At 45.5% G+C, this 27695-nt stretch overlaps 1 protein-coding gene and 1 long non-coding RNA gene across 2 annotated transcripts; one reads left to right on the top strand and one right to left on the bottom strand.

The window, feature by feature from the left end:
• The first annotated feature begins 1748 nt into the window (after positions 1 to 1748).
• LOC146513471 (solute carrier family 13 member 1-like) lies at positions 1749 to 26879 on the top strand. Its single transcript, XM_085167111.1, has 15 exons — positions 1749 to 2631; positions 7650 to 7778; positions 13322 to 13458; positions 13565 to 13731; positions 13851 to 13890; positions 13997 to 14078; positions 14204 to 14361; positions 14506 to 14625; positions 15491 to 15589; positions 18888 to 18989; positions 19150 to 19241; positions 19746 to 19840; positions 21891 to 22052; positions 25163 to 25300; positions 25442 to 26879. The coding sequence occupies exons 1-15, from the start codon at positions 2374 to 2376 to the stop codon at positions 25574 to 25576; spliced, it is 1914 nt and encodes a 637-aa protein (XP_085023237.1). The 5' UTR covers positions 1749 to 2373; the 3' UTR covers positions 25577 to 26879.
• On the bottom strand, positions 9915 to 10882 carry LOC146513472 (uncharacterized). Its single transcript, XR_014875172.1, has 2 exons — positions 10657 to 10882; positions 9915 to 10566 (listed from the first exon to the last, which is right to left on the bottom strand). It is a non-coding gene; the product is annotated as an uncharacterized LOC146513472 (long non-coding RNA).
• Positions 26880 to 27695: the final 816 nt, after the last annotated feature.

The raw sequence follows: 27695 nt of genomic DNA, 5'->3' as shown, positions 1-27695 counted from the left end.
TACCCGTATTCCTCCTGTTCTGATGAGGCTTCAGTGAACAGCAGGCCAAACAACCCAACTCAAGGTTCATTCCTCGAGTTAGGTGGCTTTTTTAATGGTTGAATGATTCATAGGTCAGTGTTTAATCTGTCATAGGTCAGTGTGGCTTAATAAGCAAAGAAAACATTCTGTCACGGCTGAGGAGGCGAGCCGTGTAGTGTGGAGGAAGGAGGACCCAAGATGCAAGCAGTGGATGAAAATGCTAGTGAAGTTTATTTACAAGGTGGTGTAGTGGCAAACGAGCAGTGGGGCATGACAAAATAACTGAAGACACCTAACTGGGAGAACTAAAATAAGAGACCTGGGAGCATACGACAAAGGGATGAGAGGCAGAGAGAGGAAGACGAAGAGCAGGACACCGAGGAACACAGCTGGGAGGAATCAGAGCTGACGGGACAGAGGAAACGTAAATTGAACACACTCACATCAGACAGAGACCTTCACAATAAAACAGTTAACTCAGACACGGGGAACCAAACCAGACACAGAACTAAACAGACAGATTCACAAACAGACGGGGTGACACCATAGACAGACAGAGACACAGACCGAATATAACACATAGAACTCAAACAATAATAATCATCATCATAATAAACTAGAAAATGATAATAAACTAAAAGCGCTGGGACCATGACACATTCCTCTGAAAATAATGAGGTACAAGGACTGGACTGAGTGAAACAGCAGCCACTGTCCAAAGAAAAGCTTCGAAATGTAAAGGTGGGGAACTGTATCTCAGCTCTGGCTCATTGAAAGCAAAATAGAAAGAAATGAGGGTGACTCAAGAGTTTTGCACAAAAATCTCTTAATAACATTTATGCTGCCCTCACCACACGTGACCATGTGAAGCTAGACAGCTAGCGAACAAAATAGATGAGATCTTCCACACAAGGCTTGCTTTTCTTGCTTTTAATGAAGATCCTTTAAAGCCTTATCCTCTCTCAAGGCTTCTCCTTGCTATTTCTTATTTGTAACTGAAATATACAGAAAGTGAAAATAAATTGCTAGCTAATACACATCTTAATGAGAAACTTAGCCTAGCTTAACACGTGCGTTACATTAGCATCACAGTTAACTCCAGGTAAACACATATAAAAGTTATTTCTGAACATATTAATACTCACAAAGACGAACGTTTCCCAAGGTACAAGCGTGTAGGGCACTTTTCACTCTTTTAATACTGCCGAAGCACTTTTCACGGCATTAACGGAGAAAACACTTCAAAGATGGGCGAATGATCAGAGCGCTCCCTCGCTCCCATTTCCGCACATACAATACAAAGATCGCTTGTGATAACGATGTCTCACTCTTAGCAAACTTCGAACCCAGACATTTTAACTGTTTTAGCATGAATTACTTATAATATTTCTTAACTTTGAACTTATTTATCACTTTGCTTATGTAACTTAATCAGACTATGCACTAACTACTGACTTTTGACCAAAAGGCATAACAACATTAAAGTCTAACTTATAAAGTGAAGTGGTTTGTGTGCTGTCAGCACATTCCATCTGGAAAGTTGTTGTTTTTTTTAATATTTTCCTGAATTTTGTTTAGTTATTAGTTGTGGGTCAAAAGCAACAGACATAAACGCAGCTAAACTTTAATGGATCTCTCAGGTTTTCAAGATAACAAGTTCAAAGATAGCAGAAGTTCTCACACTTATAGCCAGACACAAATTTACCACTGTCAGCAGGTGCCATGTCATGCTGATGCTTGTTCTTTGGAGTATAGATTAAGACTCACCTTTACACAATGAGCTAGTAAGTTTCGTGACTTAGGCATATACTCATATCATACATACTTTTGGTGCCTGCTTTTAAATTGTTGCTGAATATTCAACATTAATTATAAAACAGTCTTTATTCTTTCTTAAAATATAATAAGGACTGGAAATGATGCAAGTCGACATTCTAGCAAATGAATATTGTGTCTAAATATTTCACACCAGGATCAAATAAATAAATCCTTAAAAATCAGGGTAAATGAAAGAGTTTTCCCTGTGAACTGAAGGAGGAAAACCTTAGAGCTCACCAAACCATGTACAGACACAATATCATATCGCACGCTGGAAGCAACTTATTAGGTCTGTGTATGTATATTTGCTATGCGCATTTTAGTAAAATTATTCTCAATAAGTATCTTTACATGCTTTATATTTTGTTTTTATGTCAGAGAAACTACTAATATTGTCCCCTTCAAGCACCACGCTTGAAATAAATGAAAAGCCTCGTCACATTAATATCTGACCTTTGTCTTAGTGGAGAGATAACCAACAGTTACTAATGAGCTTTTGTATCTTGCTCAAGAAAACTGATATGGAAATGTAAAATGAAGCTTCCAGTAGTTGGAGGACTTCCCCAAACTGGTTTCCAGCCTCTCATTCTCGGTCAATCATTACCCTCTCTAACATATCACAGCCAAATAACTGCGGGGTCACAGCAGGATCCTGCAGGAGAGACGAAAACGATGGAAGACAGGAGGATGCTGACGAAGCTGAGCGAAGCACTGTGGAACTATCACAGCCTTCTCCTGATCATCCTCACGCCGCTGCTGCTGCTCCCTCTTCCTCTGGTCATCGGAACAAAGGTGCGTGCACAAATATGACGGGAACTGTATCTGTCATGGCCCCAGTATTCTGAGTTTCTTGGTGTTTTTGTTATTCTTTTTAGTCTAGTTTCATTTCGGTTTATCTAGTTACATTCTGCCATGTTTCATGTTCAAGTTTTCTTTGTTTGTCAAGTTCAAGTCCTGTCTGGATCTCCTTATGTTTCCTGTTTTATTTTGAAAGAGTTTTGTGTTTATTATGTTTAGTTTCACGTGTCCTGACATTATGTTAATTGTTGTCAGCTGTTTTCCCCATGTGATTTTGCTTCCTTTGATCATTCCTTATGTGCATTTAGTCTGTGTGTTTCCACTCAGTCAGTGTCAGATCGTGTGTTAACCTCACCACAGTTTTCATAGGTTTACTCTATTGTTTCTCTGTGTTTTCTAGTTTACTCAGTGTTCATAGTTTGTCATAGTTTTTCACTATGTCACAGTGTCACAGATTTTTTGTTAACCCAGTGTTCAGGCCTCCTTAGTTTCCCTAGTTTTATGTTTTTTCTTCTGCAATCAGCCAATAAAGGCTCGCTTTATTTTTGAAACTACGTTTTGTCTCCACCTTGTCTGCATCTGGGTCTACCTCATTCTTCACACCGGCGCACCCCGCCGTGACAGTATCCCCTCCAACAGTTTCATTTAACTGAAATTGCATTAATCAGTGTTTTATATGGATCATTATTTGCATATTGTGAAAGATGTTGCCACTGCTAGTTTTAATCATATAGCACATAAACTTTATGATATGATCTCAGTAGGTTGTAGTTATTGTAGAGTTTTTGTGATGATCTGAACAGTCTCTGTGCTTTATTAAGTTTACGTTTGCTCTTTATTTGCTTTATCAACCAGTCATGGATTTGTACTTATACACTTTTTTCAACTCTGAGCACTTGGAGCTTTTTTACACTTTTTCCCGTCACTATAAATACCGCTAAAAGACCTTTGTGCATAGTGCCAGCTGACCCTTGATCCTTTTGTAATAATGGCCATAAATAAAAGTTTATATACTTTCATAAAATGAAAACACATAAAATGATACTTCAAGGTCATTTTTTACGATTTAGGTTTGAAAAATAAAATGATTGCAAATTAGAAGAAAGTAGAAAGTAAGTAAAAGGTGTTTGTTTCTACCAGCTTTTCTTGTGAAAGGCAACCTTGAGCTAATTATATTAGTACATGGGAATCTAAACTTTATTTCAGTCTAAATTTGAATTTAGACTACAGTACTGATCGAACAGTCATCGAACTATCATATTCTGCATTGGCGGATCTTAACAAAGTTGCAAGTAGAGCTTCTGTCGTGTAGCGCTGTGTGGCAGGCAGGATGACGACCCAAACACAGGACTCAAACAGAAGTTTAAACTCAAAACAGCAGCTTTATTTGCTGGACTCTGACATAGAATACAAAAACAAAACTAGAAACTAAAAACACACAATCTAAACTGGGAAACTAGGAAACACAAACACTAAGAAACTAGGGACAAGGAACTTAATTCCTTAAAGGCCGCATTTTAAGGCCGATTACGTCACCGCGACGCGACGAAGGCTGTCCCAATTCGAAGGCTGCTCGAAATGTGGCCCTCAAATGCGTCCTTCATTTCCCTGAATTTTAAGGACGTGGCGGTGTAGACTTCGTGGCCCAACATATGCCAGAATGCATAGCGAGGCGGTGGGTGTGGATAATTTTGCCGAAAAAAAACAGGATGAGGGGCGCCGAAGAGTAAACTTTAAGTAAGTACTGAATATTATGTCACTTATTTATGTGCAAATGTTTAATAACGAAGAACATTAAAACATTACTGTTGGCCACATGTCGGCAAAGTTATGTGACATTAGTGACGTTTGTACTAACTTGGTTTTAAAGCCTTTACTTTAAAATATACGCCGTTCAATAGCTGAGCTTAATCAGAGAATGATCAAAGCTCATGTAGAAACAAACAAACACATGAACAAAAGATTTTCTCCTTCATTTCTGTCAAACAAAGCTGTATGAAACGTTTCCAGCTGTTAGTATCATGGTTGCTAGGCAACCTGGGCAGCGCAATGGAGGCTAGACCGTCCCATTTCACAAGCCTCGCACTTCCGGCCTTAGCGGTCTTTAAGTACGCGGCCCTTGAGGATCGTTGAGGCTGCGTACTTTAAGGCTGCAGACCCTGAATTGGGATACAGCCCATGAGAGAATTGGAACCAGGAGAGAAACACAGCTGGGACTAATTTGACAGGACGAGACAAGGAGGAAGCTACGGAGCCCCGCAGGGGACATGGGAGAAAAAAAAATTAAGACGGACTTTTGCGAGATCTCGCAAACGTTTTAGCCGCATTCTTCGGACGCTGGCTCGAAGCCGACCGGGAGGTCGAGGCACGATGTGCCGGGAAAGCGGTGTTCCTCCCAGCTGTAGTAGGTCTCGGCCTCCCGTTAGCTCGAAACTAACGGGAGGTCGAGACGGGAGGTCGAGACCTCCCATTAGCTTGAATGCGGCTAAAACTTTTGCGAGATCTCACAAAAAGTTTTGCGAGATCCAGAGTTAGTTTTGCGAGATCTCGCGAAAGTCCGTCTTAATTTTTTTTTCTCCCATGTCCCCTGCGGGGCTCCGTAGGAAGCAAAACTCAAAACACTAAACACAGGACACGAGACTATCAAAGTAAAACAGGAAAGACAAGCACAGAGACAGACTTGATACAGCCTCTCTGAGTAAGGATTTTCTAATTCTCAGCGAACACCATGAGACCGGAAAGTGTGCGCGTCATGGATGATGTCAGCGTGCACACTGTGTCTGAGGACGAGTGAACGCACGCAAAGCCACTGGTCTGGACGGGATTCCCGGCCGTGTCCTCAAATCAGCACGGCTCAGCTGGCTGGAGTGTTTACACACATCTTCGACCTTTCCCTCTCTCTGTCTGTAGTCCCAGCCTGCTTCAAAACGGCCACCATCGTCCCTGTACCCAAACCCTCCACCATCTCTTCCTTAAACGACTGGCGACCGGTATCCCTGACCCCCATCATGAGCAAACGCTTTGAAAGGCTGCTCGGGGACTTCATCTGCTCTGTACTGCCCGACTCACTGGAACCGCTACATACTGCCACAGCAGGTCCACCGATGATGCCACAGCCCTGACACTACATACTGCCCTCTCGCACCCGGATAGATTACAGCTCAGCATTCAATAGTCAGTACACACAAACTAAACAGTGAAGAAGGCGCAGCAGCGCTTCTCCTTTTTCAGGAGACTGAAGAGATTCGGCATGAGCTCCTGCATCCTCGGGGCCTTCTACCGCTGTGCCTTTGAGAGCATCCTCACTGGACGCATCACCACGTGGTATGGCAACAGCACCGCTTACAACCACAAAACTCACCAAAGAGTGGTGCGGTGTGCTGAAAGGATAATTGGAGATGAGCTTCCCTCCCACAGGACGTGTAGAAGAAGCGGTGCCTGAGGAAAGATTGATACACCATTAGCATTGCCTTTCCTCAGTTACTGCTTAGGCTGAATCATTTTGATGTGTGAGGACATGCAGTAATGGGAAAATGAAAACTTCTCTCAAATGTGTTTTACAAAAAGTAACGATGCTGTTTTTGAAAATGCAAGGAGTATAAAATACTGATATTTGTGTGAAATGTATCCATAAAAATATTAAATTTTAAAAAACTGAATAAACAAAAATGGTTCTTTCTGGATAATTTCAGTACGGATCCAGTTTTCTTGTTTGTTTGTTTTTAGAATTTGTAGTATTTGTTTAAAAAAAAAAAAGGCGCAGCATTGAAATGATCTGCAAAAGCAAAGATACATACATGCAGAAGTATAACAATAAGAATTAAGTTCAATTTAGACAATGCTTCAACAACCCAAATAATTACCTGAAGGTGTTTTGAAGTGGTTGCTGAGTGACTCTAGTTTACTGTCTCTAACTTCTGCATAACATTCACCTAGAAATGAACTTTATTTACTAGGGGTGCAACGATACACAAAATTCACGGTTCGGTTCGATATTTTTTCGATACAAAAAAATGTTCATGCTTTTTTAATTTGTCATTTATTAAAATGATAAATATATTTTAACTCAAAAGTACAGTTTTTAAATTTAATGTTGCTGAAACAACAAAGTAATAAAATAATAAATCTATCTGATTGAGAAATCACTCATCTTTGGAAAAGAGAGTTTATTACAGAGAAATGTCTCTTTCCAAAATAAAAGCTCTACTATACGCTTCTTCTGGGCTATATTCTCAGCAGCATATTAAACATATCAGGTCCCCATAAGGAGAATCATGTGCTAACGGCTGTCTAAATGACTCGGGTAAAGTTTGTAGCATGCGTGCTTGTTGTTTTTGTCTGCTTCCACTTGTCTTTGCACGAGGATGATGTCGGAGTAAATGTGCAGTCATATTCATTGTGTTCCCACTAGTGCTGTCAGCGTTAATCTGAAATGACGTTAACCACAACACGGCAAATCTCCGTTAACGAGCTACCGCGGGCTGGACAGCGTCAACACGTTAACGAGCTAACTGCGCTAACACACTAGTTCCCACCAATGTAACTGAGCATTGCGTGGCACATCCAACATACTGTTTTACTTTAGTCCATGACGCGCTTACCTTCAGGGTCATACTTCACATAAAGACCAAAATAGTTCCAAATGCCAGATCTGAATGAGGGTGGGGGAGGTTCAATTTGCCATGTTGCAAGGAGCTTAGCTTCTGTCTTGCTAGCTTGCGCTGCACTCAGTGGATCTGCACTCGACAGTGCAGCCTAGGCGGAGTAGTCGAGCGCAGATCCACTGAGCGCTCAACACAGACAGCATCGTCAGAAGGAAAGTTGATAAAATAAATTAAAAATGCTGTATTGTTCGATACATATGCGTACCGAACCGAAAGCACTGTATCGAACGGTTCAATATCGATATGAGTATCGTTGCACCCCTATTATTTACCTATATTTACAGTTATCAACCAAATACACCTGTGTGTGTGTGTGTGTGTAATCATCTTAATGTGTTTTCCCTGTAGGAGGCAGAATGTGGCTTTGTGATGATGCTGATGGCGATATACTGGGTGACGGAGGTGATTCCACTGTCCATGACCGCCATGCTCCCCGCCATTCTCTTCCCCCTCTTTGGCATCATGTCGTCCTCCAATGTGAGTCCTTCTGTTAGCAATCACAGTTACACAGGACAAAGTGTTGATGCGTTGAGAGTAGGGATGGGTATCGTTTAGGTTTTATCCGATACCGGTGCCAAACCGGTACTTTTGAAACGGTGCCGGTGCTTAAATGGTGCTCAAACCGGTGCTTAAAGAATGGAAAACACAAAATTAGTCCAAAAACCTCTCATGTTCAGCTGTTTTTTTGTAAAAAGATAACAATGTTAGCCTTTTCTGCAGCTATGGGGCATATATGGTATCACTCTTGGCTGGAAGCAGCTTAAACAATGGAAAAAACACAAACTTTGTCCAAAAACCTCTCATGTTTAACTGTTTTCCACTTTTTCTTTGGTCATTTTAGCCTTTTTGGCCAGGGTGAAGGGAGTATCTGCCATCAAACAAGAAGACAGCCGCATGTAGCTATGATGATGTTTGCTAGTTCACCTTACATGCATTAATGTAATAACGTGGTTAGCCTACTCAACGTAAATTACACACGAACAACATTAAGCTACTCACGCAGAGAAGAACGGCTGCTGCTGCATCATCATCCTCATCATTTCTGCTACACTGGCAGGGCTAGGGGCCAGGACTCTCCTCTTCGGGTTTTTGGGGGATGTTGCTAACTCTGGGTCCGATAACAGGCACCACACCCGCAGTAGATGTGCTCGGTGTGAGGTCTCGCAGCAAGCTATCAAATACGGCGCATTTCTCGGCTTAAAAAAAAATTCTATACATCGCCAGGTGCTTCATCAGATTTGAGGTGTTACCTCTGTCCTGCCAAACTAGGTATCCCCGACAGAATTTGTTTCCCCTGCGTCGGGAGCGCACGCTGGACTGTCCAAATCACGGACAAACAGTATCCCGCATTGTTGAATTTTAGTTTACAAACACTTTCATATAATGACTAACTACTCCTGACATTTTTGAGATGTTAGCTTATGTTATTCTTTATGAATGCACAGCAGCAGATTTGTTGCTCTGGTTCTGGTTCTGCCTACATGTGGAAAAAGAAGCACTGACTTCAACACTCACCTGAAGTTTTCAGCATATTCCTGCTTCTTTTCCGATTTGCTTGTCCCTCGTGTTATCTTAAAAATCCTAAAACGGCCCTGTTCTTCCATCCATCCATCCATATGCAATGGATGTTCCCAGGCAAGCTGAGCAACATCATCTCTCCAGCGTGGCCTGGGCCTGCCCTAGGGCCTCTTTCCGGTGCTACACACCCAGAACACCTCACCCAGTAGAGGCCCAGGATGCATTCTAATCAGAGGCCCGAGCCACCTCAAGCAGCTCCTTTTGAGATGGAAGACTAGGAGTTTTACTCTGAGCCCCTCTCAAATGACTGAACTCCTCACCCTATCGCTAAGGGAGATGCCAACCACTCTTTGGAGAGAGTTAATTTTGTCGTTTGTATCCACAGTCTCCTTTGTTTGGTCACTATCCAGAACTTGTGACCATAGGTAGCTTGTGTACTCACCTCTTTCCTTAATATGATTGACCAGTACAGCATCTGCATCACTACAGACAGTCCCTCAATCCGTCTGCCAATCTCTCACTCCCCTCTCGCCCCACTCATTAACAACACCCTGTGATAGTGAAACTCTTCCACCTGGGGCAGCAAGTCACCCCTAATCCAGAGTGAGCACGCCAGCCTTTCTGGATTCTCATTTCTGCCACTTGGCTGCAAACTGGTCCAGTGCTCCAGTGTGAGCTGGAGGCCACCAACTGATGAAGCCAGCAGAGCCACGTCGTCTTCGGTCTGCCAATCCCAGTTCTCCATCCAGTGTTCCAACCAAGAGAGCTCTACAACATCTGAAGCTTTTAGGAACACAGAGTGAATCTCATCCACCCCAGAAGCCTCTAAAGCAAGCCAGTGTGTCTCACGGTCCTGGGTCACTGACCCAGTGTTTTGAGTTCTTGTGCCTCTGTGATTTTTGTATTATGTTCTTAGTTCACTTTGTTGTCCCAGCTTATTCTTTAGTGTCTTTGTTTGGTTTTCTTGTATTCTGTTTAGTTCTCTGAGTATTTAGTAGCTCCCCTCTGTGTCTCTTTGTTGTTGGTATTGTCTGTGTTTCTTAGTTGCTCTGTCTCCCCTAGTCTAGTTTGCGTCTTCCTGTTTTACTTTGAAGGTCTGTGTCTCATGTGAGTGTATCCTACTTTGCTCCCTGTCTCGTCAGTTCTGATTTCCCCCAGCTGTGCTCTCCTTCTGTGTCTCATTCCCCTCGTTACTTCCCAGTGTATTTAAACCCCGTGTTTCTCTGAGTCAGTGTCACGTCGTCCCTCTTGCTGTGTGGATCTCCCTGTGTCTCCCTTGTGAGTTTAGTTTGAGTTTCCAGTTTAGTTTACTTTGTACGCCTTTCTCCCGCCAGCAAATAAAGCTGAGTTCTTTGTGTTTAAACCTCGTGCCTGAGTGTCTGCATTTTGGGTCCAACTCCTGCCTGCCGCACAGCGATACATGACAGAACGACGCGACCAGTAATGGATCCAGCGGACTCACCGTGGAAGCGCAGCTCCCGTTTTGACGGGACCCGGCTGGCACTTGGAGGGCCTCCGTGCTGCCGTTCCGCGCTAGCAGCTTCCTCCCCGCGGACGCCCCGGTCTCGCAGAAGACGCTCCAGCCGGTCCCGGGAGGATTACTACGAGCCTGCCAGCAACCAGCTTACGCCTGCTCAGGCATTCTATAAAATGTTAGGGATTATTATCGTGCCACCCGACTCACCCAGCGTTTCCACATCACCGCAGAAGCAGCCATCTGCAGCTCCGTCAGCTGATCAGCAGCCACCTGCAGCTCCGTCAGCTGATCAGCAGCCACCTGCAGCTCCGTCAGCTGATCAGCAGCCACCTGCAGCTCCGTCAGCTGATCAGCAGCCACCTGCAGCTCCGTGTCCAGTGTTTTCTGCTCAGCAGCCGCCTGCAGCTCAGTGCCCAGTGTTTTCTGCCCAGCAACAACGGACAACGACTGCCACAAAGCAGCCGTCTCAGATTCACCCACCGGAGGTTTCACGGCCTGACCCCCCAGAGGTTTTTCCCTGCCTGTCGGAGCCGTCAGCGGTGGGGAGGAAACATTCGCGCCACCGGCGCTTCACCCCACAGCCGGATTCAGGGGCCCCTGTGCCCACTGGTCATGAGACTGTTCTCGCTGGAGGGCCCGAGGAGCCCGTCCAGCCTTTTGCATCGTCAGCTGGAGGGCCCGAGGAGCCCGTCCAGCCTTTTGCATCGCCAGCTGGAGGGCCCGAGGAGCCCGTCCAGCCTCCTGCTTCGCCAGCTGGAGGGCCCGAGGAGCTCGTCCAGCCTTTTGCATCGTCAGCTGGAGGGCCCGAGGAGCCCGTCCAGCCTCCTGCTTCGTCAGCTGGAGGGCCCGAGGAGCCCGTCCAGTCTCCTGCTTCGTCAGCAGGAGGGCCCGAGGAGCCCGTCCAGCCTCCTGCTTCGTCAGCTGGAGGGCCCGAGGAGCCCGTCCGGCCTCCTGCTTCGTCAGCTGGAGGGCCCGAGGAGCCCGTCCGGCCTCCTGCTTTGCCAGCTGGGGGGCCCGAGGAGCCCGTCCAGCCACCAGCTGCTCCACCAGCGGCCGCATCCACGCCTGCAGCAGCAGCCGCATCCACTGTTTTGTCCACGCCGCCGCCTGCTGCAGCACCTCCGTCTGCTGCAGCGCCTCCGTCTCCGGCTTACACGCTGCCGCCAGCTGCAGCCTCGGAGTCTCCACCCACGCCAGCTGCAGCCTCGGAGTCTCCACCCACGCCAGCTGCAGCCTCGGAGTCTCCACCCACGCCAGCTGCAGCCTCGGAGTCTCCACCCACGCCAGCTGCAGCCTCGGAGTCTCCACCCACGCCAGCTGCAGCCTCGGAGTCTCCACCCACGCCAGCTGCAGCCTCGGAGTCTCTACCATCATCGCCCACGCCAGCTGCAGCCTCGGAGTCTCCACCATCATCGCCCACGCCAGCTGCAGCCTCGGAGTCTCCACCATCATCATCCACACCGTCGCCTGGTCCGGCTTCACCACCATCATCCACGCCGTCGCCTGGTCCGGCTTCACCACCATCAACTTCGCCGTCGCCTGGTCCGGCTTCACCATCATCAACTTCGCCGTCGCCTGGTCCGGCTTCACCACCATCAACTTCGCCGTCGCCTGGTCCGGCTTCACCACCATCAACTTCGCCGTCGCCTGGTCCGGCTTCACCACCATCAACTTTGCCGTCGCCTGGTCCGGCTTCATCACCATCAACTTCGCCGTCGCCTGGTCCGGCCTCTGCCTCATCTGCTTCGTCTGGTCCTGGTCCAGCTCCGCCTTCGTCTGGTCCTGCCTCAGCTCTGCCTTCGCCTGGTCCTGCCTCGTTTGGTCCTGCGGTTGCCACACCGCCGTCAGAGCCAGCTCGACCTGTTTCACCTCGCCTCTGCCGGCCGTCTTCCGGGCCTCTGAGTTGGCGTCATGGCCTTCGGGGACGGCCCCCAGAAAGAGTTCGTCGCCGCCGCTGGCATCGCGGCCGACCTCCGGACCTGCTCAGTGGCCCCCGCTGCCTTCCAAGTGGTCGGCCTCCTGAGTGGTTTTGCCTGCGCCGCCGTCGCCGCCGCCGTGTGCACGGTCGGCCCCCAGAACTGCTTCCTCGCCGTTGCCGCCGTGTGCACGGTCGGCCCCCAGAACTGCTTCCTCGCCGTCGCCGCCGCGTGCACGGTCGGCCCCCAGAACTGCTTCCTCGCCGTTGCCCTCCGCACGGCCGGCCCCCGGAACCATCTCTACGTCGTCGCCGCCGTTGCCCTCCGCACGGCCGGCCCCCGGAACCGTCTCTACGTCGTCGCCGCCGTTGCCCTCCGCACGGCCGGCCCCCTGGAACCGTCTCTACGTCGTCGCCGCCGTTGCCCTCTGCACGGCCGGCCCCCGGAACAGTCTCTACGTCGTCACCGCCATTGCTTTCCGCACGGCCGGCCTCGGGACCAGCTCTGTCACCTGTGCCACCCACCTGGTCGGCCCCCCGACCATTTGACTTGTGAATTCTTGTGCCGGCGACCTTCGGGTCGGTCCCCCGAACTGTTTTTCTGTTGTTGCCGTCTTCACGGCCGGCCCCCTGAACTGGCCTGTGTTTGGGCTGCTTTCTTGGGCTCCAGTGTTTCCTGTGCACTGCTTTTTGTTTTCTGTTCCTGCATAGTGCATGAGGTTGTGTGTCTCAACCTCATGCACTATGTCAGGCTCCTTCCTCACCAGAGAGGTCATGTTCCATGTCCCCATACCCAACCTGGAAAGCCAACAATCACACTGCAAGGGTCTCCACCCCTGACTGATGCCTGACACACATTGCAAGTTTTTTTTAAGTTATTTGCAAATAAATGTTTTTATTCTTGGACACTTGGACTCTTCTTTATGCTCATCCAATTATTATCTTTTTAAAGTTGTATTTTTAATTGGTTTATCTGTTACTTGTTAACTCCCTGTATAACATTTTCTTTGGCCACAAACTCAAATTTAAAAGTGGGCTTAAATTTTAACTCCTCTTCTTCAATTACCCTGTAGATGCACTCTCTGTTCTAAAATCCCTTTTCTCCTCTAGGTGGCAAAGGAGTATTTTAATAACTTCCACTTCCTGCTTGTGGGTGTTGTCTGCCTCGCCACGTCCATCGAGAAGTGGGGCCTCCACCGCAGAGTCGCCCTGAGGCTCGTCACCTTGGTGGGGGTCAACCCTGCTTGGTGAGCATCTTCGTTCTCTGCTGTTGGATTCAAATTTTGTATTTCTTCGAGATTTAAGTGTGAAGACTCCTCTGTTCCTTTTTGAACACACTGCTGTCTCCTTCAGGTTGTTGCTTGGCTTCATGTCCGGCTGTGCCTTCCTCTCAATGTGGGTCCAAAACACATCAGCTGTTACCATGGTGATGCCCATCGTAGATGCTGTTCTCCAACAGATTCTAAAGGCGAATGAAGAGGGATACTCTGGTGAAGACAACCCTACCCTGGAGCTGGACGGTACCTGCACAGACAGCATACTTTACTTTATAAAAGCACAAAATATAATTAAAAGTGTGTTTTTGAGCTTACAGTAGGATGGAACTTGTGACCCTGACTATAATCTGCCATTTTTCCAGAAATCAACAACTGTACTGCAAAAAATAAAGAAGCTCTGAGGTATGTAAAGCATGGGGATTCACTGCTGCCCTCTGGGTTCAGGGTGTTCTAAGTTTTTGTTTCTGATGTGCTTGAAGAGCAGTTGAATCCCTTATTCCTCTCTCAGTGACAGCACAGAGCCAGATGTCCCCACAGAAACCTTCACTTCTGTTCAAATACCAGCAGAGTTGCAGCCTGCAGCAGACGAGGTGCAAAAAAGCACCAAACAAACACAGAATAAAATTATTCTTTGATATTTTTCCAGTTCTGCATGTTCTGCTACTTCCGCTATTTCTTCTTCTCTGTCTTGATTTCTCCGCATTTTGTCTTACAGGCTGCAGAAAACATACCCACGGCCTCCTGCAGGCGTCGGCAGGGTCGGATGCTATGCAAAGCCATGTGCATCGGCATCGCCTACTCCTCCAGCATTGGCGGCATCACCACGCTACCGGGAACCTCTCCTAACCTCATATTCTCTGAGTACCTCAACCAGTGAGTGTCTCGCATCAGGTGTATGTTAATGAGACATATTGGCAGTGGTGGGATTAATGTTGCCTTCAGTGTTCAGTTAATTCAGTCTGCTGCACAGCTAGAATGACATAATGATGTTTTTGAATCCACTGTCTTTACATTCAGCGTTTACCCAGACTGCAACAGCATCAACTTTGCGAACTGGTTCCTGTTGTGCCTGCCCATCAGTGTTATCATGCTGCTGCTGACATGGTTCTGGCTGTACTGGCTCTTCATTGGCTCAGAGTGAGTGTCAGCATACCATCTGCAGAGCCAATCACCTGCTATCAGTGCTATTCTATTCTGACTACTCTGTGCACTCTCCATTTGTTATTCTTTGCATTAATCAATTAGTGGAAGCATCATCACATGTGTTATATATGTGTTTTATTGTTGTGAAGATTTATTATAGTTCAAAGCTCTGATGATGAATCAGTTGTTGGCATCTTTAACAGAAATGTCTGACTAGCTTTAAACTTTTTCAGAGAAAACTAAAGAACATATACTTGCTATTTGACCGTTTTTATTATGTTTTGCTACCCCATTTACAATAGGTTAAAGGTACGATTTTTATTTTAAAAGTCCAATCCTCACCAAAAAGAAGCATGCCAAAGCATCTTCCAAAAATCTGCGGTGTTTCCAGAAAAAGTGTCTTATATGCATCTCCATTTATATTTGGTAGTATGACTTCAGGACATAACAGAGCAGGCATCACTAACAACAGGAAGAACTCAGGGAGGGGCAGCCATCAACTGTGACTGATTAGGCTAAACTGGAGAACATAGACAAACACGAACTACAGTCCTCAGTGCATGATGGGAAGTAGTTGGCAGCATAACTAAAGCTTGGTTCGCGGTCACCTGATCTAGATCTAACTAGATATTTAACAAAAACAACATTTTTAAGCCTCTCTTTAAGTAGACACAGTCTCTGTCTCCAGAATCCAAGAAGATCCAGGAAAACAAATCACTCCTGCATACAAAGTGTTTCTCTTACTCCAGATTATTTTAGTGCAAAGACTGAATTTTATCATCAGTTTGACTTAAATAGTAAAATTTGCAAAATTAAAATGAAATTTCTCTCTCTCACACACACACACTGTCTCATGCAGCTTCACGTTCCTGTGGCAGTGTCGGGGAGAGCAGTCTGACAGAGAGAGGGCGGTGAAAAAGGTGCTGGAAGACGAGTACAAGAAGCTGGGAGCCATTAGGTGATCTCTCATTCGTTTATTTACACACTCGTTTATTCATCAAAGTAATCAGTTTGATCATTTATTCGTTCATGCGTGATCATTTATGCAGTGCTGGTGATACAGGATGTTGGTTAGAGATTTACACTGGGTCTTAATGCAGGCTCAATCATCCAGCTAAGAAATCCCAGAATCTGGACGTAGCGTTTTCAGTGTCATCCAAGTGACTTCTTCAGTTTCAGTTGACTGCAGGTTTCCCCAACCTTATAAATAGTACTGGCACCACGGACTGACAGTGGACTGTGAGGTCAGCTTCATGACCATTAATATGCAAATTTTTTGACCACTGATCAATGGCCACAAGGGCTGAAGATATATTGCACAGACGGCAGCTCTGTAGTTGCATTTTGAACATTACTTGATTACCATTAACTTTGCCAGCCATGAAGAATATGGCTTTGTCCTAAATGCTTTTACCATAATGAGCCAGGAAGCATTTAATCACAATGCGCGTGTGTGTGTGTGTGTGTGTGTGTGTGTGTGTGTGTATATATATATATATATATGTGTGTGTGTGTGTATATATATATATATATATATATATATATATATATATATATAAAAAACAAACAAACACCCAGCACGCCCCCTGCGGGCAGTTTATCCTTCAAGCTCGGGTCCTCTACCAGAGGCCTGGGAGCTTGAGGGTCCTGCGCAGTATCTTAGCTGTTCCCAGGACTGCGCTCTTCTGGACAGAGATCTCCGATGTTATTCCCGGGATCTGCTGGAGCCACTCGCCTAGCTTGGGAGTCACTGCACCTAGTGCTCCGATTACCACGGGGACCACCGTTACCTTCACCCTCCACATCCTCTCGAGCTCTTCTCTGAGCCCTTGGTATTTCTCCAGCTTCTCGTGTTCCTTCTTCCTGATGTTGCTGTCATTCGGAACCGCTACATCGATCACTACGGCCGTCTTCTTCTGTTTGTCTACCACCACTATGTCCGGTTGGTTAGCCACCACCATTTTGTCCGTCTGTATCTGGAAGTCCCACAGGATCTTAGCTCGGTCATTCTCCACCACCCTTGGGGGCATTTCCCATTTTGACCTCGGGACTCCCAGGTTATACTCGGCACAGATGTTCCTGTACACTATGCCGGCCACTTGGTTATGGCGTTCCATGTATGCCTTGCCTGCTAGCATCTTGCAACCTGCTGTTATGTGCTGGATTGTCTCTGGGGCATCTTTACACAGCCTGCACCTGGGGTCTTGCCTGGTGTGATAGACCCCAGCCTCTATGGATCTTGTACTCAGAGCTTGTTCTTGTGCTGCCATGATTAGTGCCTCGGTGCTATCTTTCAGTCCAGCTTTGTTCAGCCACTGGTAGGATTTCTGGATATCAGCCACCTCCTCTATCTGCCGGTGGTACATACCGTGCAGAGGCCTGTCCGTGCAGAGGCCTGTCCTTCCATGATGGTTCCTCGCCTTCCTCCTCTTTCTTGGGTTTCTGCTGCCTGAGGCCTGTCCTTCCATGATGGTTCCTCGCCTTCCTCCTCTTTCTTGGGTTTCTGCTGCCTGAGGTATTCACTGAGCACGCTGTCAGTTGCAGGTACTTGGTGGTTGCAGCTTTCCTAGCGGCCTCTTCATGGTTCCCATTCGCCTGTGGGATCCCCAGGTACTTGTAACTGTCCTCTATGTCTGCAATGTTGCCTTCTGGTAGTTCAATCCCCTCAGTTCTGACTACCTTCCATCTCTTTGTTACCATCCGACTACACTTCTCCAGTCCGAACGACATTCCAATGTCATTGCTGTATAGCCTGGTGGTGTGGATCAGTGAATTGATGTCTCGTTCACTCTTGGCATACAGCTTGATGTCATCCATGTACAGGAGGTGGCTGACAACTGCTCCATTCCGTAGTCTGTATCCATAGCCAGTCTTGTTAATGATCTCACTGAGGGGGTTCAGGCCTATGCAGAACAGCAGTGGGGACAGAGCATCTCCTTGGTAGATCCCGCACTTGATGGTGACTTGTGCTATGGGCTTGGAGTTGGCCTCTAGTGTTGTACGCCACATCCCCATTGAGTTCCTGATGAAGGCTCTTGGGGTCCCATTGATCTTGTACAATTCTAGGCATTCCAGTATCCAGCTGTGGGGCATTGAGTCATAGGCCTTCTTGTAATCAATCCAGGCAGTGCACAGGTTGGTTAGTCTGGTCCTGCAGTCTCGGCTGACTGTTCTGTCTACCAGTAGCTGGTGTTTTGCGCCTCTGGTATTCTTGCCAATTCCTTTCTGTGTCCTGCTCATGTATTGACCCATGTGCCTGTTCATCTTAGCCGATATGATGCCTGACAGGAGCTTCCATGTAGTACTGAGGCAGGTTATTGGTCGGTAGTTGGAGGGGACTGGTCCCTTCTTGGGGTCCTTGGGGATCAGGACCGTCCGACCTTCGGTTAGCCATTCCGGGTGTCCCTCGTTAACTAGCAACTGGTTCATTTGTGCTGCCAGATGCTCGTGGAGTGCAGTCAGCTTCTTTAGCCAGTAGGCGTGAACCATGTCGGGGCCTGGTGCTGTCCAACTCTTCATACTGGAGACCCTTTCTTGGATATCTGCCACTGTGATGGTTACTGGACCCTGTTCAGGGAGGTCGCTATGGTCTGCCCTCAGGTCCACTAGCCACTGAGCATTGCTGTTATGGGTTGCGTCCTTCTCCCATATGCTCTTCCAGTATTGCTCTGTCTCCAGCCTTGGTGGTGCTGTTCCCTTATTATTGTTCCCTTGCCACTGAGAGTGCACCTTTGCTGGTTCTGTGGAGAACAGCTGGTTTATTCTCCTGCCTTCTATCTCTCTGGTGTACCTCCTCAAGCGGCTGGCCAAGGCTGTGAGTCTTTGCTTGGCAGTTTCCAAGGCCTCAGGTATGGACAGCTTGCTGTATTTCTTATGCACCTTCTTTGTCGCACCTTTCTGCAACTCCGTTAGTTGGCTAACCTCCCTCCGTGCTACTTTGATCTTGCCCTCTAGCCTCCTTCTCCATGGAGGGTACTGCCCCTTGTGGCTGTTCAACTTGTAGCCAAGCATCTCACTGATCACTGCTGCCGTATTGTAGATCAGCTTGTTAGTGTCGGTAATCGTGGTTGTAGGTATTGTCCGTAGTGCTGCATTAGCATCCTCTAGCAGACCTATCCACAGCGTTTTACAGTACCTTAGATGGTCAGTTGTCATGCCAGTGCTGTCATTCATTTTACTTGTTGATCAGTTATTGACAGAAAGACATTCCTATGATAATTTATGCATTCACACATTCATTCGTTCCCTCTCTCCAGTTCTCAGGAGATCTTCACCGGGGTCGTTTTTGTGGTGATGGTTTTGTTGTGGTCGACCAGGTCTCCAGGTTTTATACCCGGCTGGGGTTCCCTCTTCCCTCAGTGAGTCACAACCTTCTTTTATTGCCTTGGAAATTATTCAAAATTATTCCCACAAACAATACGATACAAATGATACAATGACAAAGACCAGACCAGATTCTTTGGGAAACAGCAGCAGCAATGAACCATGACCCAGCTGATCACTTTTTCTGTTTTTCAGTAAATCCAACTACATCACAGATGCCACTGTGGCTCTGGTGCTGGGCGTCCTCCTCTTCTTTGTACCTGCTCACGGACCCTCCAGAAAATATGGTGGGAAATATGTATGAAATGTGGCTTGTTGTTTAGTCGGATGTTGAAGGCTAACACAAGTACTCTCAACCTTTTTGTTTATGAGGGGCAACCAATCAGTTACAGTTGAAACCTTGTTTCAGGCAAACTTTAAACCAAGGGGCTAAACCACAAAGCACTGTGAGATAAATAAGAATTATTATTAACTGTGAGTCATGCAAAACTGCTCCAAGAATAAGGAGCAGGAATTAGCATAATGGGTCAGGATTAAATACTATAGATTTACTCAGGTTGTTTTTTCTTAATTCATCTTAATGCGGTTTTCCTACCTATCTCACTTCTTTGGTTATTGCTTCCTATGCATATCAAGCTATAAAAGAGATATAAAAACTTGAGGCTGCACAGAAATGTGTGAATACCAACAATCAGTAAAGTTTTAACAATCATTTAACTTTTTTAACACGTCTGTTTTTCAGCATCTGTCCCATCAGTCCCAGTAAATATGTTTTTTTTCTCTCAATTCAGAGGCGATGATCTCTTGGAAAGAGTTTCAGGCCTCCATGCCGTGGCAAGTGGCCCTGCTGGTTGGTGGAGGCTTTGCCCTCGCTAAAGGTGCAGAGGTATGCTGAAATACAAATCACAATACATCCAGAACAGTTTCCTCGTACAGACCAAGAAGAAATTTGATGCAAACATTGTAAAGTTTTCACAGCTAACACAGAAAAATCTCAGGTCCAGACAAAAATCAGCACTCCGGTGTAGATCATTGGGAATGACAGGAATTTTCACTACTTCGTTACTAGGGATGGGTATCGTTTAGGTTTTATCCACTAACAGCACCAAACTGGTACTTTTGAAACAGTGCCGGTGCTTAAACGGTGCTCAAACTGGTGCTTAAAGAATCAAGAACACAAACTTCCTCTCATGTTCAGCTGTTTTTTTGTAAAAAGATAACAATGTTAGCCTTTTCTGCAGCTATGGGGCATATATGGTATCACTCTTGGCTGGAAGCAGCTTAATCAATGGAAAAAACACAAACTTTGTCCAAAAACCTCTCATGTTTAACTGTTTTCCACTTTTTCTTTGGTCATTTTAGCCTTTTTGGCCAGGGTGAAGGGAGTATCTGCCATCAAACAAGAAGACAGCCGCATGTAGCTATGATGGTGTTTGGTAGTTCACCTTACATGCATTAATGTAATAACGTGGTTAGCCTACTCAACGTAAATTACACACGAACAACATTAAGCTACTCACGCAGAGAAGAACGGCTGCTGCTGCATCATCATCCTCATCATTTCTGCTACACTAGCAGGGCTAGGGGCCAGGACTCTCCTCTTCGGGTTTTTGGGGGATGTTGCTAACTCCGGGTCCGATAACAGGCACCACACCCGCAGTAGATGTGCTCGGTGTGAGGTCTCCCAGCAAGCTATCAAATACGGCGCATTTTTCGGCTTTTAAAAAAACGCTATGCCTCGCCAGGTGTTTCATCAGATTCGAGGTGTTACCTCCTTTGACAGTATCACAGTATCAGCTTAAAGCACTTGTTGCAGCTGCTGAGTTTGCATCTTTTGCTGTGAAGTACAGCCAGACTTTTGACCGCTTCACCTTGGGCATTTTTAATCTGTAGCTCTGCTCTAAAAGAACGTACGTACCTGGACCCGCCTACTATCCTCGGAAACGTAAAATGATTGGCTAGAATCCAAAGTGTATCACAGCTCAGGAAAAAAAAGGCACCGAAATGTGCGCTGCTGTTCGGTCTGGTTACTACCGTTTATGTCAGAACACCGGTACCCATCCCTATTTGTTACTCATCCAAATGACTTCTTCAGTCTCAGCTGACTGCAGGTTTCCAACCTTATGACCAGTACATTTGTACGATAACTGAAACTAGCACCACTGAATGAACAATAAGCTGTGAGGTCAGTTCCTTGACCATTAATATGCAAATTGTCATGACCATCGATCAACAACCATTGATCAAAGATCACCATGAGTACCATTCACAGAAAGTTTGGGAACGGCTGCAATCACAAAGATGTGCCCTTAGGCCCCCTCCTCAATTCAGAGATGGTCTTTTCCCTTTCACCTAAATGGTCTCCTTGACTCCCCACTTAAACCAGCGTTCCTCCATGAGTGACTAAATGTTTCTCCCACTGAAAACACCACGTCCAGATGAACAGAATCAACCTTCTGAAATTTATTGGCTATGATTTGTCTAAAATTGAAATCATCAACTAATGAACAAATGGTTTCACTGTCAGACCATCCTGTCCTCATCGCATCTGTTCAAGTGTCCACAAACGTCATCTCAAATCTTCAAAATGGGCCTTCAGAAACCAGTGGTTGATGTAATGGTACCGGGGCGCCCCAGTGTTAAAACACAGGGAAGCAGAGGTGTAAATTGTTGTAAGTGTGGTGTGATGAATGTGCGTCTGACAGCCGAGAGCTGCAGCCGTTTAGATCTCCGTGTCTCAATCACACCACAGGTACCTGTGTCCATCTTTTATAGTGTCTACACCAACATGATGTATAGAAAAGGTGAGCCAAAGAAACTAGTCTCTTCAGAACTTGAAAGAACTGACCTGACCCTTAGTTTAACAAAAAGAACTGTTAGATACATTAAAGCTGGTATAAAATCTGCTTAACGTGTGTGTTTGTTTGTGTGTGCAGGAGTCAGGTCTCTCTTTGTGGGTGGCCAGGCTGATGACACCTCTGGGCGACCTCCCGGTCTTAGCAACAGTCACAATTGCCTGTCTCATTGTCACCACGCTAACAGAAGTGACCAGCAACGCCGCCACCATCACCATCTTCCTCCCCATTCTCTCCCCACTGGTTAGTTCAGTGTTCAGACCTGTTGACCGAAGCTTTGCTTGTCTTGAATATGAGCGTCCACTAAACCAGTTCATCGCTTGACACCAACTTCATTTTTTTCTAAATCAATTTCTTCAAGGACAAACTTTTCACATACGTTGTGTAAATGCATTACACAAATGTTTGCGTAGCTTCTTGCAAATTTCCTAGTGTGTAAAGGCCTTAAGTGTTAATTACCTGATATGTGCGACTGTGGACATACTCTGCTAACCACGTTTGACACAATGAGCTCCCCGCTCTCTCATCTGTAAATGCCAACCTCTGGTTCCAAAAAGCCAACATACAGTGGCTTGCAAAAGTATTCGGCCCCCTTGAACTTTCTCACATTTTGTCACATTACAGCCACAAACATGAATCAAATTTATTGGAATTCCAGGTGAAAGACCAACACAAAGTGGTGTACATGTGAGAAGTGGAACAAAAATCATGATTCAAACATTTTTTACAAATATATAACTGAACAGTGGGGGGTGTGTAATTATTCAGCCCCCTGAGTCAATACTTTGTAGAACCACCTTTTGCTGCAATTACAGCTGCCAGTCTTTTAGGGTCTGTCTCTACCAGCTTTGCACATCTACAGACTGAAATCTTTGCACATTCTTCTTTGCAAAACAGCTCCAGCTCAGTCAGATTAGCTGGACAGCGTTTGTAAACAGCAGTTTTCAGATCTTGCCACAGATTCTCGATTGGAAATAGATCTGGACTTTGACTGGGCCGTTCTAACACCTGGATGTGTTTTGTTTTAAACCATCCCATTGTTGCCCTGGCTTTATGTTCAGGGTCGTTGTCCTGCTGGAAGGTGAACCTCCGCCCCAGTCTCAAGTCTTTTGCAGACTCTAAGAGGTTTTCCTCCAAGATTGCCCTGTATTTGGCTCCATCCATCTTCCCATCAACTCTGACCAGCTTCCCTGTCGCTGCTGAAGAGAAGCCCCCCCAGAGCATGATGCTGCCACCACCATATTTGACAGTGGGGATGGTGTGTTCAGAGTGATGTGCAGTGTTAGTTTTCCACCACACATAGCATTTTGGCCAAAAAGTTCCATTTTGGTCTCATCTGAACAGAGCAGCTTCTTCCACATGTTTGCTGTGTCCCCCACATGGCTTGTGGCAAACTGCAAACGGGACTAGATTAGGGCGATATGACCAAAAATATTTATCATGATATACATTTGAAAATTTGCGATAACGATATAATTCAAACTAAAAAATTTCACAACTCCACAACTTTATTAATGCAAAAAAAAAAAAAAAACCCCAAACAAACAAACATCAATGTATTTTCACTTAAACAAGCAGCTGTTTTTTTTTTATCTGCATTAAAGTTATATAAAAATTTAACAGTGCAAATGCAAATTCCTCGCTGACAGTTTAACCCAAAGGCATTTCCAGTGGAAACTGGCCGACATATCCTCAGCATAACCATGTATAATATCCAAAAAGAGGTTATACACACACAATACGGTAATATTATGTTGAAGCACAGTACGTATCACTCCGCGAGGCTCCGCCTACGATAGCCGTAATGCTCCGACAATCCATCAAGCGGTGCGGCTTCGTAGCTTAGCAAAGTCGTACTGAAACATTTGACAGATTTTCGAGCGCCGTGTTCATAAAATCGTTTCGAGGTCAGTAAACACAACCAGAGTTCATACATAAGGCACACGGGATTATAAGGGGCTCTGTCGACTTTCAGAAAAATCAAAGGATTGATTTTAAGTGCGCCGTATTTTCCAAAAAACACGGTAATAACGACGGCCCGCTAGCATGCGCTACCAAAAATAGTGCTTTGTTGTGTATCTGACGGACGAAAGCTAAACCAGTTCCACCACTGAATTTTTACAAACCAGTTCTGGTTCATCCGTTTCATTCAATGATCCACTTTCGCCCTTCTCATTCTCCGTCACCAACATGCTTTTTCATGCCATGTGCACAAACAAAGGTACTACGCATGTGCGTTTTACCCATATTCTATCGCGATATTTCATTTTCTTATCGATGCCCGACATTATACTGGTATTACCGTGAACGGTATGATATGGCCCAGCCCTAAACGGGACTTCTTATGGTTTCTGTTAACAATGGATTTCTTCTTGCCACTCCTCCATAAAGGCCAACTTTGTGCAGTGCACGACTAATAGTTGTCCTATGGACAGATTCCCCCACCTGAGCTGTAGATCTCTGCAGCTCGTCCAGAGTCACCATGGGCCTCTTGGCTGCATTACTGATCAGCGCTCTCCTCGTTCGGCCTGTGAGTTTAGGTGGGCAGCCTTGTCTTGGTAGGTTTACAGTTGTGCCATACTCCTTCCATTTCTGAATGATCGCTTGAACAGTGCTCCGTGGGATGTTCAAGGCTTGGGAAATCTTTTTGTAGCCTAAGCCTGCTTTAAATGTCTCAATAACTTTATCCCTGACCTGTCTGGTGTGTTCTTTGGACTTCATGGTGTTGTTGCTCCCAATATTCTCTTAGACAACCTCTGAGGCCGTCACAGAGCAGCTGTATTTGTACTGACATTAGATTACACACAGGTGCACTCTATTTAGTCATTAGCACTCATCAGGCAACGTCTATGGGCAACTGACTGCACTCAGACCAAAGGGGGCTGAATACTTATGCCCACCCCACTTTGCAGTTATTTATTTGTAAAAAATGTTTGGAATCATGTCTGATTTTCGTTCCACTTCTCACGTGTTCACCACTTTGTGTTGGTCTTTCACCTGGAATTCCAATAAAATTGATTCATGTTTGTGGCTGTAATGTGACAAAATGTGGGAAAGTTCAAGGGGGCCGAATACTTTTGCAAGCCACTGAATTCCCAAATAAAAGGGTGATGTCAGGTTGGCTATTTCCATCTTTAACATACAGTCTTTTTTGTCTGACCTGCCACAAAACAAGTGGTTTATTTCCAGCTAGTCAGCATCAATGACACTACTGTGTATGGAACACTAGAGACTGTTATTTCACTAATTTATCAAATTAGTGAAATTATTATCAAATGGACTGGTTCTTATATAGTGCTTTTCTACTCTATCTGAGCACTCAAAGCACTTTATGAAGATTGTTCTCGCTTCAGGCCGAGGCCATACACGTCAACCCGTTGTACATCCTGATCCCTGCCACCCTGTGCACATCCTTCTCCTTCCTCCTGCCAGTGTCCAACCCGCCCAACGCTGTGGTGTATGCCTATGGACACATCACTATCATGGATATGGTGAGTTCTTTGATAAGAAAAGAGAAGCAGACACTAGAAATACCTCTTTCACTAAATGTATGCTGGCCATAATTCACAAGAAACATCTGTATAACATTCATCCTTGACTGCAAGCCTCGTGTCTGATCATGTCTGCTGCAGGTGAAGGCGGGGCTTGGTGTCAACACGATCGGAGTCCTCGCCCTCCTGCTGGCCATGGCAACTTGGGGAATTCCTCTGTTTTCGCTGGATACGTACCCTGAGTGGGCACCGACCTTCAACTCCACGACACCTTGATGAGTGGACCCTGGAACTTAGTTTCCAGTGGTCAGAATCCTTATAGAGCAGGGGTGGGCAATCTCAGTCCACGAGGGCCGGCGTCCCTGCAGGTTTTACATGTGTCCTCGAACCAACACAGCTGATTTAAATGGCTAAATTAGCTCCTCAACATGTCCTGAAGTTCCCCAGAGGCCTGGTAACGAACTAATCATGTGATTCAGGTGTGTTGACCCAAGGTGAGATCTAAAACCTGCAGGGACACCGGCCCTCGTGGACTAAGATTGCCCACCCCTGTTATAGAGACTCCAAGGAGATTCTTGCTAGAGTGATGTTAGACAGGCTATAAACTAAAGTTAAAAGTTGTTAAAAATAAAATATTCATATTTATGTTTGTTTAGTTTAATAGATCTATCTCTTTAGTTTGAGTTAATGGGCCAGGAGCTGCAAAGTACTGAGGGAAGTCGGGTTTTTCTGGAAGGTAAACGTCATCCTGGAGTGTAATTAATGCAGTTTTGTAAGATGCCACCAGATTCTCACAGTTACTCATTAGGTGTTGTTTTGCATTAGTATGAAACATGTGCAGGAAGTTGGAGGGTTGCTGTCGGAATCAGTCAGTTTGTTAAAAAGCAGATCAAGACCTTCATTTACTGTGCTTTCTTGTGTTTTTTTTATTTGCTTTTTGCTTTCACTTACACTTATTGTTAGACTCTGATAAGGATTTTGTTAGGGTTTAAATACACCACTCCACAACAGTAAATTTGCACACTGGAAAATTTGTGTAGCGACCCCGTTTCATTAATGCCATAACCCATAAGAAGGGAGAAAAGGTTGCTGCCACTCGGCATGCATCTATGCAATACGCTGATTAGTTCATGTTTTCACTTTTAGCTGTTTGTTTGGGGCTCTGTTGTTCTTCCCTTTTCTATAGATTTCTAAACAGGGTTCAATTCTATGCGTCCTTCTTAAATCCTGTCTCTGGCAAAAGCTGGGACACCACACTGGAAGTACCACATTTTTGACTGGCTCAGGGATTTGTGTAAACCCAACAGGAGAAGTTTGGATATGTGTGTTTTGTTTTTTAAAGTTTTCAATAAACTGTGTTTCTCTGACTTCTAGTTTGATTTTCCTGTGAGATCCTGAGTGAACTGGTTTTGGTTGGCCTTCGTATGGAAACACACAGCTAGGGAAAAGTCTCGTGCCCTTCCTTCGCTTGTAAAAGTCAGCTACTCTGGGATAACACAATATCTCCTCCACCAACACGTATGAAAGGTTAATCAAATGTGTGTTTCTCCAAGATAGAGCTTAATAACGTCAAGGTTTGGTGCTGTGGTGGGCAGGATGAGGACCCAAACTCATGGACACAGAAGGATGAACTCAAAGACGCATCTTTTATTGTGCTGTAGCAAAAACAAGAGACAAACAAAACCTAAACAGGAAACTAGAACACTGGTAAATACAGCGCTGGGAGTCAGTGAGTTACGGTACATCGCACACAGCACATGGATGGTACAACATAACAGTCAAAGGAGAACACAGGGCTTAAATACACAAGGGAGTAACGAGGGAATGGGAAACAGCAGGGAAACACAGCTGGGGGCTAATCAGACATAATGAGACAAGGGGAAGCAAAATTAGATACACTGGAAAACAGCACAAGGACTATCAAAATAAAACAGGAGACATGAGTGACTAGACGTGGAACAGGGGGAAGGCAAAGTGACAGAAACCTAGGAACTAAGAATATAACACAAGCAGAAAACAATAAAGAGAACCAAATAACAATAATGCAAAAATATAAATTAACCAATGAACACAAAACACTGGGTCACAGTAGCGTGACACATAAAGGAATTATGAAATAATTCAAAGTTCATTGAAGCTTTGAAATAACAGTAATGTTCTTATTTTTACCAACAACACATCACTTCTGCTTAAAGAGATGTCTGTAATCTCAGATAACGAAGGTCGTACACACATCAAAAATGACAACCAAAGAGAGCAGCTGTGTTGGTGGTTCCAGCTGATGCTTGATCAGGACCAGTGTTGGTCAAGTTACTTGAAAAAAGTAATCAGTAACTAATTACTGATAAAGTGATAGATCTTTCAGCCCAATTCTACTTTTTCTGCATAATCCATC

The sequence above is a fragment of the Neolamprologus multifasciatus genome, chromosome 7 (genome assembly GCF_963576455.1).
Source record: "Neolamprologus multifasciatus chromosome 7, fNeoMul1.2, whole genome shotgun sequence".
Classification (NCBI taxonomy): Eukaryota; Metazoa; Chordata; class Actinopteri; order Cichliformes; family Cichlidae; genus Neolamprologus; species Neolamprologus multifasciatus.
The sequence above is the reverse complement of the archived record's forward strand: the minus strand, read 5'-3'. Positions and strand labels throughout refer to the sequence as shown.